The sequence below is a fragment of the Durio zibethinus genome, chromosome 20, assembly GCF_047325235.1.
Source record: "Durio zibethinus cultivar Kanyao isolate XHJ-2024 chromosome 20, ASM4732523v1, whole genome shotgun sequence".
NCBI classification, from domain to species: domain Eukaryota; kingdom Viridiplantae; phylum Streptophyta; class Magnoliopsida; order Malvales; family Malvaceae; genus Durio; species Durio zibethinus.
The window spans coordinates 2655738-2670742 of NC_143181.1; the positions used below are offsets into that span (position 1 = coordinate 2655738).

At 36.0% G+C, this 15005-nt stretch overlaps 2 protein-coding genes across 2 annotated transcripts; both read left to right on the plus strand.

Annotated features, from left to right (window-relative positions):
* Positions 1 to 419: 419 nt before the first annotated feature.
* On the plus strand, positions 420 to 2261 carry LOC111314860 (cyclin-D3-3-like). The gene is made up of 4 exons (XM_022916478.2): positions 420 to 1103; positions 1195 to 1396; positions 1521 to 1651; positions 1735 to 2261. Exons 1-4 carry the CDS (start codon positions 618 to 620, stop codon positions 2011 to 2013), a joined length of 1098 nt encoding a protein of 365 aa, XP_022772213.2. The 5' UTR covers positions 420 to 617; the 3' UTR covers positions 2014 to 2261.
* A 10254-nt stretch (positions 2262 to 12515) lies between these two features.
* On the plus strand, positions 12516 to 14348 carry LOC111314861 (putative isoaspartyl peptidase/L-asparaginase 2). Its single transcript, XM_022916479.2, has 4 exons — positions 12516 to 12825; positions 13094 to 13327; positions 13508 to 13594; positions 13686 to 14348. Exons 1-4 carry the CDS (start codon positions 12664 to 12666, stop codon positions 14178 to 14180), a joined length of 978 nt encoding a protein of 325 aa, XP_022772214.2. The 5' UTR covers positions 12516 to 12663; the 3' UTR covers positions 14181 to 14348.
* The last annotated feature ends 657 nt before the right edge of the window (positions 14349 to 15005 follow it).

Here is a 15005-nt window from a genome sequence, read left to right on the forward strand (position 1 = left end):
TATTTTCATGTGTCCCTTTGTAAATGCCTTCCTTAAGCCCTTTCTTGCTCTCAAACATAATGTCAAAAAACAAAAATAAGTTATCAAAAAGAGTTTTTTTGAGATACATTTGAACATGGACTCAGTAGTTGATGGAATCTGAATTCGAATCTCTTATCTAACTATTAAGAGAGAAAAAAAAAAGGCCCATTCATACCACTATACAAAGGCATTGCACAATACAAATTCTGATGCATATGTGGATGATTATTTCAGAAAGAAAAAAAAAAAAAAGAAAACCCATTGGAAGGGGAAGGGGTCGAGTTGCTTTGATGGTTCAAGAGTACAAGGTACAGAATGTCACGTGTCAAGTAACTGTGTTGCATGGCCCATGATTCAGGTCTAGATAGATAGACGAGACTTCCCTAATTATAAAACCAAGCAAAAAAATAATTAAAAAAACCTTAACCATTGTTTGCTGAGCAAACCGCAAAAGAAACACTACTGGTCACTTCCCCCTCTCCTCTACTCCATTGGAGAGATGCCTCAAGCTGAGTCTTTTGTTCTCTTTTTCTTCATCTTCTTCTTCGTTCTTCAATGAAACCAAGTTCTGAAAAACTATTCTTTGGTGGAGAAAAATGGCTTTGAATAATCAAAACTGTTCATTTATTTTCGATGCTCTTTATTGTTCGGAAGAGAAATGGGAGGAAGAAGCCAGAGAAGACTATTTTGTAGAAGTTGAAGAGGCAAGTTGTTTCTATAATGGGGTCAATAAATCAAACCCTTTTCCAATCTTGTTAGAACAAGACTTATTCTGGGAAGACGATGAACTTTCCTCTCTACTTTCAAAGGAAGAGCAAAATCAACTGTATGATAGCCTTCAAACCAACGGGAATCTAGCTGGGGCTCGCCTTGAAGCTGTGGAATGGATGTTGAGAGTCAACGCTCACTATTCCTTCTCTGCTCTCACTGCCGTTCTTGCATTCAACTATCTTGATAGATTCTTGTTTAGCTTCCGGTTCCAAAGTGAGAAGCCATGGATGACTCAACTAGCAGCTGTAGCTTGTCTTTCTCTTGCAGCTAAAGTGGAGGAGACCCAAGTGCCTCTCCTACTGGACTTACAAGTATGTTTCTTTTTAGCTAAGTTTGCTGTAGTTTTATTTACTTGCCATTTGATTCGGCTTATGAATGTTGTGTTTTGGTTGATCTGTTTAGGTGGAGGAGAGCAGATATGTGTTTGAGGCCAAAACTATCCAAAGAATGGAGATTGTGGTACTCTCCACCCTTCAATGGAAGATGAACCCTGTAACCCCACTTTCATTTGTTGATTACATTGCAAGGAGGCTTGGATTGAAGGACCATCTTTGTTGGGAATTTCTTAGGAGATGTGACCATATTCTGCTCTGTGTCATTTCAGGTTAGCACCAAAACAAAAACCTCATTTCCTTTATTGTATAGAAGAAATAAGATCAATTCTATTGTTGTTTCTGTTTTTCTCAAATTCTAATCTTTTTCTTAATTCCTGTTAAATTTATTGGCAGATTCTAGGTTTATGTGCTACCTTCCTTCTGTGATGGCCACTGCTACAATGCTGCACGTTGTGAATAGTGTAGAACCTAATCTTCAAGTGGAATACCAAAACAAGCTATTAGGCATCCTGGGAATTGATAAGGTATTCTATTTCTCTAGCTTTTTCCAATGTTAAATGCGCAAATTTCATCCTGGTTCTTAAATCTCGATTCATCTTTCGAACAGGACAATGTTGATGAATGTAGCAAGTTGATAATAGAATTGGCAACAACAAGAGTTGAAGGCAACCAATCAAACAAGCGCAGGTTTAGCTCCATTCCAGGAAGCCCAAATGGCGTAATGGATGTGTCGTTTAGTTCTGATAGCTCAAACGATTCATGGGCTGTGGCATCATCTGTGTCTTCCTCACCTGAGCCTCTGTCCAAGAAGAGCAGAACTCAGCAGGACCAGCTTCTGGAAAGGCTGAGGCACGCTCCTTCAGACTTTCTCAGCATTCCTCACTAAATTCCCTCTCTTTTTTCCCTCTCCTGAACTATAAATTGTCTTTGAAATAATATTGCCGTTCTTTTGTATGATGCACAAGTTAAATTGCTTACCATCTCTGCATTTTCCAACCAAAACCCAAATTGAGATTATCTTATGTCTCTGATTCTTAATCGTCTCTTTAGGGTGATTGGTGAGGAAATTTGGAAGCAGAGATGGTTTGCATTTTATCCATAAGAAAGTAAAAGTAACAAATATGAATTTTGCAATGTAGAGTCCTTGCATTAATGCTTAGGCCTGTTTGTTTTATGAAGATAATGTTAATTTCAGTAGTTCACTATAAATTAAAAAAAGAAGTCAGATTTCTAATATTTTATGTCCACATTGATTGACATGCATATGAAGGTGTGTATTTATATGAATACATGAATAATATGCTTTTGTATATATTTATATTTAAATACACTGGCGAAATCAAATAGGTGAGTGGAAGAGTAGAAAGCAAAGATTAGAAGTACATATAAGAAGAGTTTTTGTCTGCATGTGAAAGGTGGAAAATGTTGTCGGCCACTGACAATTTTTGGAGTAAATTTTGTGACTAAGATATTGGGTTTTGACCTCGTTGGAAGAGCTCATTTTCGTTTGAAATTTCAGCCTTGTTGCCACCACTTGACTGAGGTTGGATTGAGCCAACAGCAGTAAACACCGACCATTCTGATATTATTCTATAAGATACCAACAGCCTCAGCCATGAATATGATTTTTAATTTTCTTTTCCATTTCTTTTTCCGGGTTTAGCATTGAAAAAGTAACAGTAGGCTTCTTGACTACCATGGTCCATGGAGTAGAATTGTAGAAAGTGAGAAGCCCTTGCATAAAAGTGATTCTAATCCAGCTTTTGTTCAGTAAATGGAGATGATGGGATCTTTAGGATCTCGACCGCACACCATAAGCATAAGTTTTCAAATTTCAAATTTGAATGCAGAGGCAGAAGGGGACTCCAACCCCGGCTCCAAGTCCATGTCAATGAGAGCTACCCTTTTGACAAGGGAAGGCATGGAAGATACTCCGTCCATCATCAATGTGCATATACATGATTTAATCGCTTATAACCTTGAAAAAGAAATAAGTAAACAACTAGGGCATTTTCTTGATCAAATTACAAACACAATTCATGACAAAATACCCTTTAGTTTATGATTTTTCCCAACCAGAAACCCATTGAGCTAAATCGATCATAGTTAAAAAGTTGTTGAAGATGCAGAAAGGACAGCTGCAAGAAGCTCTGCATGTGCCTTCTATCACTTTAAACTAAAGGGGAATCATGACTTGGCTTTATACTCAATCTAGATTTCTTACATATTGCTTGATCTGCTAAAACTGACTTATATATTATTAGATCTAATAATTGTTTTATGGACCGCGAACGTCGGGTTATAGAAAATATAAAGTCGGTTCATTTTCGTCCATATTGACCGTACCATTAGTTGTTGCTGTGTGTATTAGTGTAAAACAAATCATATGTAGACTTGTCTTTGATCAGTGTTGAATTAGGGATAGAGAAGTAAAAACAAAGTGATAAAACTAATATTACAGTAGCTATTTGTGATTAATACTTTAAGATTTCGTACATTTATGGATCATCAAAAAGGGAATAGTGTACTATTTGAATGGTTTTCATGAAAATTCAATAGTAACTAATAATTGCTTGGTTTCAGGGTGAATTCTCCACTATAACGAGTATGGAAGGCTGTGAAGGGAAGGGATTAGGGAAAGGAGGAGAGCTAGCCAGAATGAAAGTAAAGGGATTAAAAGAAGGCATAAGAGAAGATTAAAAGATGTTTAGATACACAATTAGATCCACCAAAAACACACTAAAAAGAGGGGGCAAAAAAGGTAAAAGGTGGAGAATGTTGAAATTGGGGCACAAATCACAATATCTTTTGATTTTGTCTGTTATGTCTTTATTGATCTTTTGTTCTATGGTTTTGGTAGTTAGCAGTGTAGAAAGTAGAGTAGAATTTCAACCCAAAAAGAAAAAGAGAAGAAAAAGAAGATGATGATAAGATATCGTTTAGCGATCATGAAAAAGAGGGAGAAAATTGGTGCCAGTGAACATTGTCATTACTGTATCTTTTAAACTCCTCAAAGCTCAATCTCATCCTTTTGACCTGTTGAGCATTAATGAGTTTAACATTTAAAACATTAAACGACCCAAACTTTATTCACCGCGGAAGCAGCTTCACTTCCATGTTCGGTAAACTGATCATCCCCTCTCATCAAAGCATAGACATTTACTCATCACTCTCCTCTGTCAATTGCCTGTCTAAAAAATTTTGGTCATTTTCCAGGCCATGCATGTTTAATTGCCCTATGCATATTTATTTTTTATTATACTTTGTTAATTCTAATATTTAATTGCCCTATGGTTTGGTTCTGAAAAATACAGAAAAACGCCCCCCCCCCCCCCCCCCCCCCAAAAAAAAAAAAGAGACTTTCTCTTAAGACCAGAATAAGTGGATTCTGAACTTGATGGCTTCAAGGACACTGGAGGAAACTGCAAATCTGCAAGCACATGCAGCCAGCACCGACTGTTCTTATCAGTCCTTTAAAAAGGCTTGTCAATTCTAGGCTTTTCTCTCTGCTTTTTTGCAATTAATTTTGCCCTTTTTCCTGTTTTACTAAGCCAATAATTCACTATATATGTTGATTATAATCGAACAAACTCTTAAAGTGAAGGGCTCATTATTTCATTATTTGCAGAAACCATTTTAAACAAAAGTCACAATGGTTTAAAACTTTAAATCAGTTACCGTGTAAATAGTAGTATTAGTTACCATTAGTGTGTCCAAACATTAATAGAAGACCCAATTCTTTCGACCCTTTTATACAAAATGTGCATAATTTTTCAGGGTATGGTCGAACTTAGAGGGCAACAAAACTTTGGCCAAAAATTATTGAATGAACCAAGCCAAAGTCCCTGGATTCAAACACTAATGTAGACAAGATAAGAAATGGACACATTAACCACTGATGCCAAAACTTAATGTTAAATCATTATCATGCTATAGCTGCTGCAGACAGCATTTAAACCTGATCAAGAATTTGTATCAGTAATGAGGCAATGTTTGAAAATCAGACATGTATACATTAATAACCTCCTTTAATAACCCAAACAAGGAAAAAAAATATATAGATAGGGATTAGAGACCCTTGGCTGAGGAATGCCAGTATATATATATTGATGGAGAAGGCCCACTCTAGCAGGATTTCAATTCAATTTACCTTGATTTGAATGAGAGTTGGGAAATGGAACACTCTGGTTTATGTACTAGTCCAGGGGATACACATTCGATGCGTGACTGGTATAACTGTGGAGGATGCTTGACAATTCTATCCTGAACCAGAGATTTGGGATATATTTTGTTTTAGTTTTTGTTTTTTAAGTGTTCTATTTTTTCAGTTACGGCTTACGGGGCGGGGCAGACAGCAGAATGGTGAAAGAAAGGTGGTAACAGCCATGGGGCACCACAAGAACAGTATCCTATGGCCTGGGCTGTGCCTGTCTGATTTTAGGTGTCACCATCTCAGGCAATGCCAAACTTAATTTTCATCGATCTCTGACGGGTAAAAGACAGCACAGCATTTAGGGTCTTTTTGTATGTTAATTAACCATCTGTTCTGTGCTGCATGGTGATGGAGGGGACAAACATATGGTAAGACAAATCTATATTATTTCTAGCCAATCCATTAGGCCAGGCCCGTACGCGTGGTCCATTGAGAGCATCTTTTTCCATTCGTCATGGTGCAAAATTAATTGGGGAAATGAATAAGTAACATTCTAATTTTGAACTGAGAAATGCATGAGCATTGAATTAATCAGCATGGAGCGAGGAAAACATCAAAAGAAAAGCCAATGGCAGACAACTACTGTTAGACAGATTGTGACTTTTCGGTAATGGGGTACAGTGGTCCCGAGATGTCGGGTGGTGGTAGGCTTCTTCTTATATACGTGCAAACTTCACGCTGATTTTCTTCTTCTTATTCCCTTTATAGCTAACACAAGCTATATGTAAAAAGTAAATGAGTTAGGCCTCTTAAGTGTCCCTTTATACAGGCAGAAAGAAAGGGACATCAGTAGACTTTCAGATAATCAGGCATTAGCCATTAGGGGGTCACTGCTACCAAATCATTTAATATTGTCGGCAAAACCAACCCATTACCACTCACTACTCACCAGGTCTATACCAAGATAAATATGTATCTCTGGGTCTATTTTGGCAAACCTAGACTGTCCATTGTCCAACCCTGTCTTTTATATTCAGAGAAGATTGGAATTGTTCTTGGAGTTCAGGGTGATGACAGGATATGAAGATGATTGTATTTGGTTGCATTTGGCCCAAGTGGCAAACATTTCAGTATGTCTCAGAATGTGGTATCTATCAGTTCCGATTTGCTCATTTTTCAGTTTGTATTTGAACTAGTTAGAGGATCATATGTCCTTTTGAATTGTTGTACATTCAACCTTGTTGGAACTGGTACTAACTTCTTAAGGTTTTGTACAAGTCGTCAACTCATGGTCGTTTGTAAAGTACTACTAAACAAGTTTAAGATAAATTTATTGTATACCAATGGAATTGGTAAAGTGAGGAAAAAGGATTAGATTATGTAAACACTAAACTTTCTAAACTAAAAACAATAGGTCACTTGGGGATAACAAGTAATGTTCTTTGGTTAGGAAAAGCGTTCTCTTTCGTCTGATGTCCATAGCCTCAAATTAAAAGAGCGAAGGGTTGGGTTCCCCAGGAGGGACATGCCCATCCCAACGTATTTTTTTTAAGCAGGCAGGCTTTATTTTTTGTTTATATTATGAAGGATGCCAAACTCAACACAAACTCATGGGCCCAGTTGGGTGGGGTTACTCCACCCTTTCTAGTCCAGATCCAAGCTGTAGGAATTGGATAGGGTCTATGTTATGTTTAGCTATATCCCAAGTTAAAATGTTGGGCCATCAAAGTGGAGTCATTTAAAGATTTTATGCTCAGCCCAGCCAAAACTTGGTAAGTCTCAACCTATTTTCTCCCGAAATGAAGGCTGGTGTTTGTTTAGTTCCAAGGGCTACAGCATAAGTTGCACCTTTAGCCTGTAAGCTATAGTTAACCCATTCAAAGTTTCAAACCCCAACGGGGAAAAGAATAGCATTGTGGTCTTGGCAAACCATGAAGGGCTTCATCAAGCAGCAATAGCTAAGGATGTCGATTGACATTTCAAAAGTAACCTGTTATTCAAACAATTTCATGGCAATTTGGAAATAACATTTCAACTCTACATTAATTAATAGTTTTATAATTGGTTCTACCATGTTTATTTTCATGGAGTGAAATGGAGTAACTTTCTAAATCTTATTAAAAGTTTTCATTTACAAATATCATTAGAACACTTGTTAAAATCCTATCTTCTGGACTGAGGGGACAGATTGTGCTACCAAATGCAATAAACTTATCAGGCTTATGAGAAAGGTAGCATCAAACACAACCTTAATAGTAGACATTTATAGGATGATTAAGCCTTCAACTTAACCTCTTTACTTTGGATGAAACCCCTGCCCCCAAGTATGCGTCTCACCCATTTAGTCATCCAAAACGCCCTAAATAACACTACATTTTGAGTCCTTTTCGATCGGATTTCAGATCATTAGATGTGATTCTGATTGCAAGAAAGAAATATATTTTGGATTAATCCATTATATATATATATCATTTCTTTTTTCTTTTCAAATATTGAATTGTGAACCAAAATACGAAACATTGGTTTTACAATGATTTGCTTAAGAATCAGTGTATCCATTTTTAACTTAAAAATTGTGAATTTCCATCATGTAGATCATGGGTATATAGTTTATTGATAATATAAACAAACTCGTTTTTATTCATGCATATGGGGCGTAAGATACTTATTTATTTTTTTATATCTTTAGCATTCAAGATTAGAGGGGTATTTGAAGAGATGAGAAAAAAAAAAAAAAAAAAAGAGTGTTTAGTGCGTGACTGTGAAAGAAATGTGTTGCGTGTAGTTGGGTTTTATAAACAGTTGATTATTTTTGTTTAAAATGGCGAATTCCCTTCATTGAATTTTCGGATTGGTTTTAAAGTCTTGGCAGAATTAAAAAAAAAAAAATTGCTTGAAATCATAACATGTGATTATACAAAAAAAGTTTCTTGAAATCCTAACATGTGATTATATAAAAATCATGTTATTGAAAATTGAATAATCTTTTAATATTATTTAATTATTAAAGCTGTTGTCTATTAAGGATTCTGAAAAAAATGCATGATAGACAATATACTTTATAATTTTAGGTACAATACAAAAAAAAATGAAAAAAATAAAAATAAAAAATTTAAATTTTTGACAAAAATAATATATGAATTTAATAAAAATTAACAAACGTGTCTTGAATTTAATGTATAAGTATAAATTATGGTATAATAATTTTTATATTATATATATATTTAATATAAAATAAATACGACATAAATATATAAATTATTAAATCTAATAAAAAATATTTTTTTGTAATACAAAAATTTGAAATGATATTGAGGAGAAGTTCGAGATCAAAGCAAGGTAAACAACCACATAATTAGTGTGATGGGAAAATGAGTGAGGAAACGAGCTAGGGATTTTCGTTTTTAATTTTTGTACTCATATATTTGGATAAAGTCTAGGAGCATAGAAATAAAACTGAAAAAAAAAATCCCAACATCCACAACTGTGACATCTGAAAGGTGGATTCATCTCAATCACAGATGTTAATTAATTAGCTCCCGTACCATGGGACCCTAAGATTTTTTATTTGAATGATTCCAACTTACAACACTGTCATTCAGACAAAAAGTTATCAAATGACAACCAATCAACCATGGAATTTTCTTCAGGAGGTTTAAAATTAAAGCATGCTGGATTTATCAAGATTTCACACGTTGAACACTTGGTTATTCCTGAAAATGAAATAAGAACCAACTCTTTTAAAGCCATATATGCTCTCCCCTGAGAAGCTATAGTGCTTATTCGATCATAGTTGGAAGAAAAAAAGCAGGGGTTGGTGCTAGTGATGGGCCACAGCAATATTTCTGATCCATTAATTTGACACCCACATTGGTTTCTATGCAAATATGCAAAGAACCAAATGCATTAGTCACAGTTAGAGGCTGTTTCTCGTAGGATTCATTGAGGGCATGCATATTTAGTATAATAAAATTTATGCCACCAAGATATTTCCTGGTTGTCTAGGTTTTGAGATTAGCTACGAAATTAGTACAAGAGTCGAAACCAATCGTGAGGCAAGTACGGTCCCAAAGGATAGATGGGACTGGCTCCGTTAAGCTATTTGGATCACAAACTACTTTGTGAAGTTCAAGTCGTTTTCCAAGCAATGTTCCAAGGTACTACAAACAGGAGATCCCAACTGACAAACAAACTGTGATGCGAATCTATTTGGAGCGCACAACCTTCTGTCCTTTCTATTGGAGAGAAAAAAGAGAGAGAGAGAACAAAGAATCTTGGTAGATTCCAAGAGTTTGTGGCAAGATGTGACGGCCATCAAATCTATCCCTCTTGACGGGTTTACCCTCCTTGTTTTGCCATTAGTCTCCATGCAGCACGCCTCTTTTAACAATGGCTCCTTTCATAAAAGTTTTTGGAAATGCGATCACCATTGTAACCCATTTTAATCTACTCGAAGTTGTACTCCTTTTTGTTGTGTTCATGCAAGCATTAACAAAACTGCTACTACGTATATCTTTCGGAAATTCATCACATATTCTCAAATAATAAAATCCTGGTTTCTTGATTTGGTTTTAACTGGATTGTTCAATGGCGGGATTTGATAAAGAAAAGGACTAGTACTTGAACCTTATTTATGATACAATTATTATACAAAACTTATCGAGAGGCTAAGAGATTATGAAGTCTTAAATTGAAGGATGGTACATGAATGTTCAGTGTCAATCGACATCAAACTTTACTTGTGGCTAGCACTATGTTTTTTTTCCCGTTTCAATGCATTTAATTTGTTGCATATATCTTTTTCCCAATAAATTGCCTCTTTTGGTGCATGGGTCGTCTCATCACTCCACATACTGAGCTTTGCATTAAGTTTTAGCAAAAAATTACGTCTTTTAAAAGAATTTACTCATTAATGATCATTAATGAAGTGATATACAACTAATTTTATCACTTATCACATTCGAAATGCTACCTTTCTATGTTTATTAACATGTACATTTTTATTGGAAATGGTTAATAATTTTGGTTGTAAGGTTCGCATTATTCCATAGGGTGGAAAACAGAAAGAATAAAACAAAATTTCCAAAATGGCTTACTCGGAAAGGGCATGTGAAAGTGAAACAGATCTTTCAACGGGGCCTTTCTTAACTTGTACCATATTATCAATAAATAGGTGGTCACAAATAGGATCTGCCCAACCTCATAAAAGCAAAAATTCTAGCATATTTGTTCTATAATCCCTTATCTTCATTCCATTCTTTCTCTCAAATTATATTTTTCGCGTAATTATAAAACTTATATTACATTTAAATGCCAACTGAGTATTAGCTAAGATGCATGCATGATACTCCAACACTTAAATAAAAAATTTATCTTTAAAAACTCGAGAAAACCGTGTAATATGGATGAGCTATTAATATATCTTTGGAATCAAGCCAAGTCTAAGATTTGATGTCTATCATTAATCTAAAATGTACAATGAAACAAACAATATCGTGTAGCTGACATGCCGTCCTTTTCCCTTCAGTTTTTCTGGGTTGTCAAATTTATACTTTGATCAGTTTTATTTTTGTTTTTATGTTTTTAGCAAACGTTGAATTTGAATAGGTATATATACGTACGAACGGTCCATGCACATATATCTGATGATACAATATCTTAGTCATCGATCTCAAGCAAATCTAACCAATCACCAATCTTATCTTAATTATCAGATTATGATGATGATGATGCTGGAAGGTGGTATGATTTTTTTTTTTTTCCATTATAGCAACTCCCAGGAATCAGCGACCCTGGGGACCCGCAGCCTCATTCTTTTTGGGTGTCCGCCGCCTATAGGAAGCTACCCTGAATCTAGCAGGTTTCAAGGTGGGGTTAGGTCAGGTATACCGCTTGAAAGTTTGAACCAAAACCCATGCAGGACTTTTGTCTGACTCATGTTGTCGGCGGAAAGCCCCTGCTAAAGCCAAATGGCCGGCGCTTTCCCTGGGAATAATGCTTTCCCTTTTTATTATTATTATTTTTTTCAATTTCTAACCCAGGCAGGTATTCTCTGTCATATACTTCCCAGTTCCAACCTAGAGGCGATGCAAATCCCACATTAGTGTCTAATGGACAACCTTGCATTAAGGTGGGTACCTTTTAAATTTTTATTCATTTCATTTGCCTACAAATAATTAATTATTAGCCTAAATTCAATGTAGGCCAAAAAATTGGGAAGCAACTCCATACAATTTCTTTTATCTCCCCAACTCTCCATGTAAGAATCTATTCAAAAAAACCATATTAAAATATGGCAAAATCCAAAATCCCAACTTTGAATCATTTAATACATTATCTTCATCGCATTTTTTTTCTTAGTTGTTGTTTAGTAAATTATTTATTAGGTTGTCGTATTTACCTCAAATACGAAAAAAAAATCTATTCAAAAAAATATTGATAACTAGTGTCTTAATAACAGCTTTTTAAAATTAATTAAATAATATTTTATATTTTCTTAAAATGTTTTTCGTTTATCCTGATTCCTTACTCATATTTACAAGACAAACTTGGCTTACTTGATTAAGGCCCGCATTAAACTTTGAACCCATAAATTTTCAAGCCCCACTAATATTTAGTTCTAATAATTTATATATTTGCGTTTATTTTTTTTATGTTTAATAAATTTAAAATAAAAAATTATTGTATCACGATTCATATAAGAAACATCAAACATTAAATATATATTTTTAATTTTATTAAATTAATATATTATGTTTTATTAAAATGTTAAATTATATTATTTTCATATTATTTTTATATTATATCACTATATCATATTTTAAATTATCTAATAGACAACATTATATGATTTGAATTAAGCATCTGTTTATTAATATTTTTGTATTAAATGCTATAATTGGTAAGTAATTTGATGATTTTTGAAGTATTAATAAAAAAAATAGTCTGCTATGGTAAATCTTAAAAAAATTTCTTTAGTGGACTCGTTAATAAAATTGATAAAATAATATGCGAACGTTTAACTTATTTGAATAAATTCCCAAAAGTTGGCAAGTTTAAATTTTAATGAAGAAGCTGCACTATAAAAGGGGTCCCAAAGCCGTGTAAGAGACATTGCACTCCTAGAAAAAGACTGGGAAATAGAGACAAGAGAAAGAGAAAGAACAGAAAAAAGAGATGGATTGAGATTCATCCTACCCTGGTTCTAAGCGGAGTTTAAAACTCAGATTAAAATCTAACTGAGAGGGGTTTTCAAGTCCGTGAAAGTCTATAAAAGGGTCCAAAGGTTTTAGTATTTTCACGTAGCAAAGAGGGCTTAAAAGAGGCGAAGGCAAGCGAGAGCGATAGGCAGAGCCAGAGTTAGAAAAGAGGTAGAGAGAAAAAATGGGACCCTGGGCTATTGCAGTGCATGGTGGAGCTGGTGTGGACCCAAATCTCCCTAAAGAAAGACAAGAGGAGGCTAAGAGACTCCTCACTCGTTGTCTCGATATTGGAATCGTTGCTCTCCGCTCTAACGTAACCGCCATTGACGTCGTTGAGCTTGTCGTATGTATCCTTTTCTTTTACCCCTTCGTCACCATCTTTCATGCCTCATTCAGTAAATTAAAACCTATAATGTTGTTAAAGGAAAAAAATTTTTTCTTTAACAAAGAAAATGCAAAAAAACATCACATTTCACATTTCACATTTTTTTTTATTGGTGAAAATTGTAATGGTGACGATATATGATGACGGGGAGAGTATTTGGTTATTGTTTCTTTTTTGCTTCCGTCGTTTTCTTCTGGAATGATGAAAATTAGATTTGTTTTGATAGGTGAAAGAACTGGAAACCGATCCTCTGTTCAACTCCGGGCGAGGGTCGGCTCTTACGGAGAATGGAACGGTTGAAATGGAAGCCAGCATTATGGACGGGCCAAAGAGGAGATGCGGTGCCGTTTCAGGCTTAACTACTGTTAAGAACCCTGTCTCCCTTGCCCGTCTTGTCATGGATAAATCACCACATTCTTTTCTGGCCTTCTCGGGTGCCGAAGAGTTTGCCAGGAAGCAGGTTTACTTTTTACCGGTTTAGCAGTCGTGGTCCAACCCACACTTCAATTTTTTTGTTTTTGGACTTTTAGATTAAATTATCCACGTGTTGAATAGATTAGCCACACGCTTTCATTTCATGTTCTTACACGTGACAGGAGAGTTTAGATTCTTCTCTTTTTAATGGTTGGATTTTGTGCAGGGCGTGGAGTTGGTGGACAATGAATATTTCATTACGGAAGATAATGTGGGGATGCTTAAGTTGGCAAAAGAGGCAAACTCAATCCTGGTACGTTTGATTTTGCATTAAAACGACATTGATGCTGCAAATCACGTGGCGGGACCATGACTAACCTTTTCTACTTTTGTCGTTTGATCAGTTTGATTACCGTATCCCAACGATTGGCACCTGCAGTGCCGGCGCAACCATGGACAGTCCCTTGCAGATGAACGGGCTCCCAATCAGCGTCTACGCCCCAGAGACAGTTTGTTGCGTGGTGGTTGACAAGGAGGGTCGGTGCGCTGCAGCCACCTCCACTGGTGGGCTCATGAACAAGATGACAGGAAGGATTGGTGACTCGCCCCTTATTGGTGCAGGAACCTACGCTTGTGACTTGTGTGGCGTGTCATGCACTGGGGAAGGAGAAGCAATCATCCGAAGCACCTTGGCAAGAGATGTAGCAGCAGTGATGGAATACAACGGGTTGAATCTGCATGAGGCAGTGGATTTTGTGATAAAGAATCGGTTAGATGAAGGCAAAGCTGGGCTGATTGCTGTTTCAAAGAACGGTGAGGTGGCTTGTGGGTTTAACACCACTGGGATGTTTAGGGGCTGCGCCACTGAGGATGGGTTCATGGAGGTTGGTATCTGGTAAAATATCCTCGGGTTGCACTCCAAGTTATCAGTAGCTGCCCAAAAGAGCTTTGCATTTGGTTATTGTACTCATGTTCTTCACAGTATCTTTTGTTTGGTCATAGTTAACTGAAGCATTGTGTAATTGAAATGCCGACTAATAAATTAGGATATTCAATCTTGGGACTGTAATTTGCTAGTATCAATCAATCATGACAAGTTGATGCTTTAGACTTTTGTCCACAATTGCCATCTGATCTTCGTGCTTATGAGACATTTTCTTTATTTCCCTTTAAAGTGCAATTCTTTTGGACTTTAAAATAGAGATGGATGGAATTAAATCTTGAACGGATCTTGAATGGGACAGCCAAAAAAGTACCTTAGATATTCGTCTTGCTTTCAAAAGCTATCTATCAGCTATGGCCCCAAAAGATAATAGCCACTAAGAAATATACCTGTCGCCTCCAATCGCAGAGCATTGCGCGGTTGATTACATGTTTTATTTGTTGCTACCGTGACCACGGCCTGAAATGGCATCCTTGGGCCTTGGCAGACTGAAAGGCATTTGCTAATGCACCAGCTGCAACAGCCAGAACACCACCCTTGTTGCCAGAATTGCGCCGGTAACGACTCAAGTGAACCACTCCTACGTTCTTTATCCTGGGTTCTTTGTTTTACCCTAGCGATGATCGTATAACTATAGTCTCCACCATGGTTTCTACTGCTCCTTGTTCATTTATATTTTCAGTTCCCTGCTAAATGAAAGTTTGGTGAGAGCCATAGTATTAACCAATAGCAGGTAAAAATCAAAGGAAAACAAAATAAGAGGTGCCGCCGGACGAGTATA

Coding starts and splice junctions, on each gene's coding strand:
- LOC111314860 (XM_022916478.2), top strand. CDS start 618: ATGGCTTTGAATAATCAAAACTGTTCATTTATTTTCGATGCTCTTTAT. Junction 1,104..1,194: donor CTCTCCTACTGGACTTACAA/GTATGTTTCTTT, acceptor TGATCTGTTTAG/GTGGAGGAGAGCAGATATGT. Junction 1,397..1,520: donor TCTGCTCTGTGTCATTTCAG/GTTAGCACCAAA, acceptor ATTTATTGGCAG/ATTCTAGGTTTATGTGCTAC.
- LOC111314861 (XM_022916479.2), top strand. CDS start 12,664: ATGGGACCCTGGGCTATTGCAGTGCATGGTGGAGCTGGTGTGGACCCA. Junction 12,826..13,093: donor TTGACGTCGTTGAGCTTGTC/GTATGTATCCTT, acceptor TTGTTTTGATAG/GTGAAAGAACTGGAAACCGA. Junction 13,328..13,507: donor AAGAGTTTGCCAGGAAGCAG/GTTTACTTTTTA, acceptor GATTTTGTGCAG/GGCGTGGAGTTGGTGGACAA.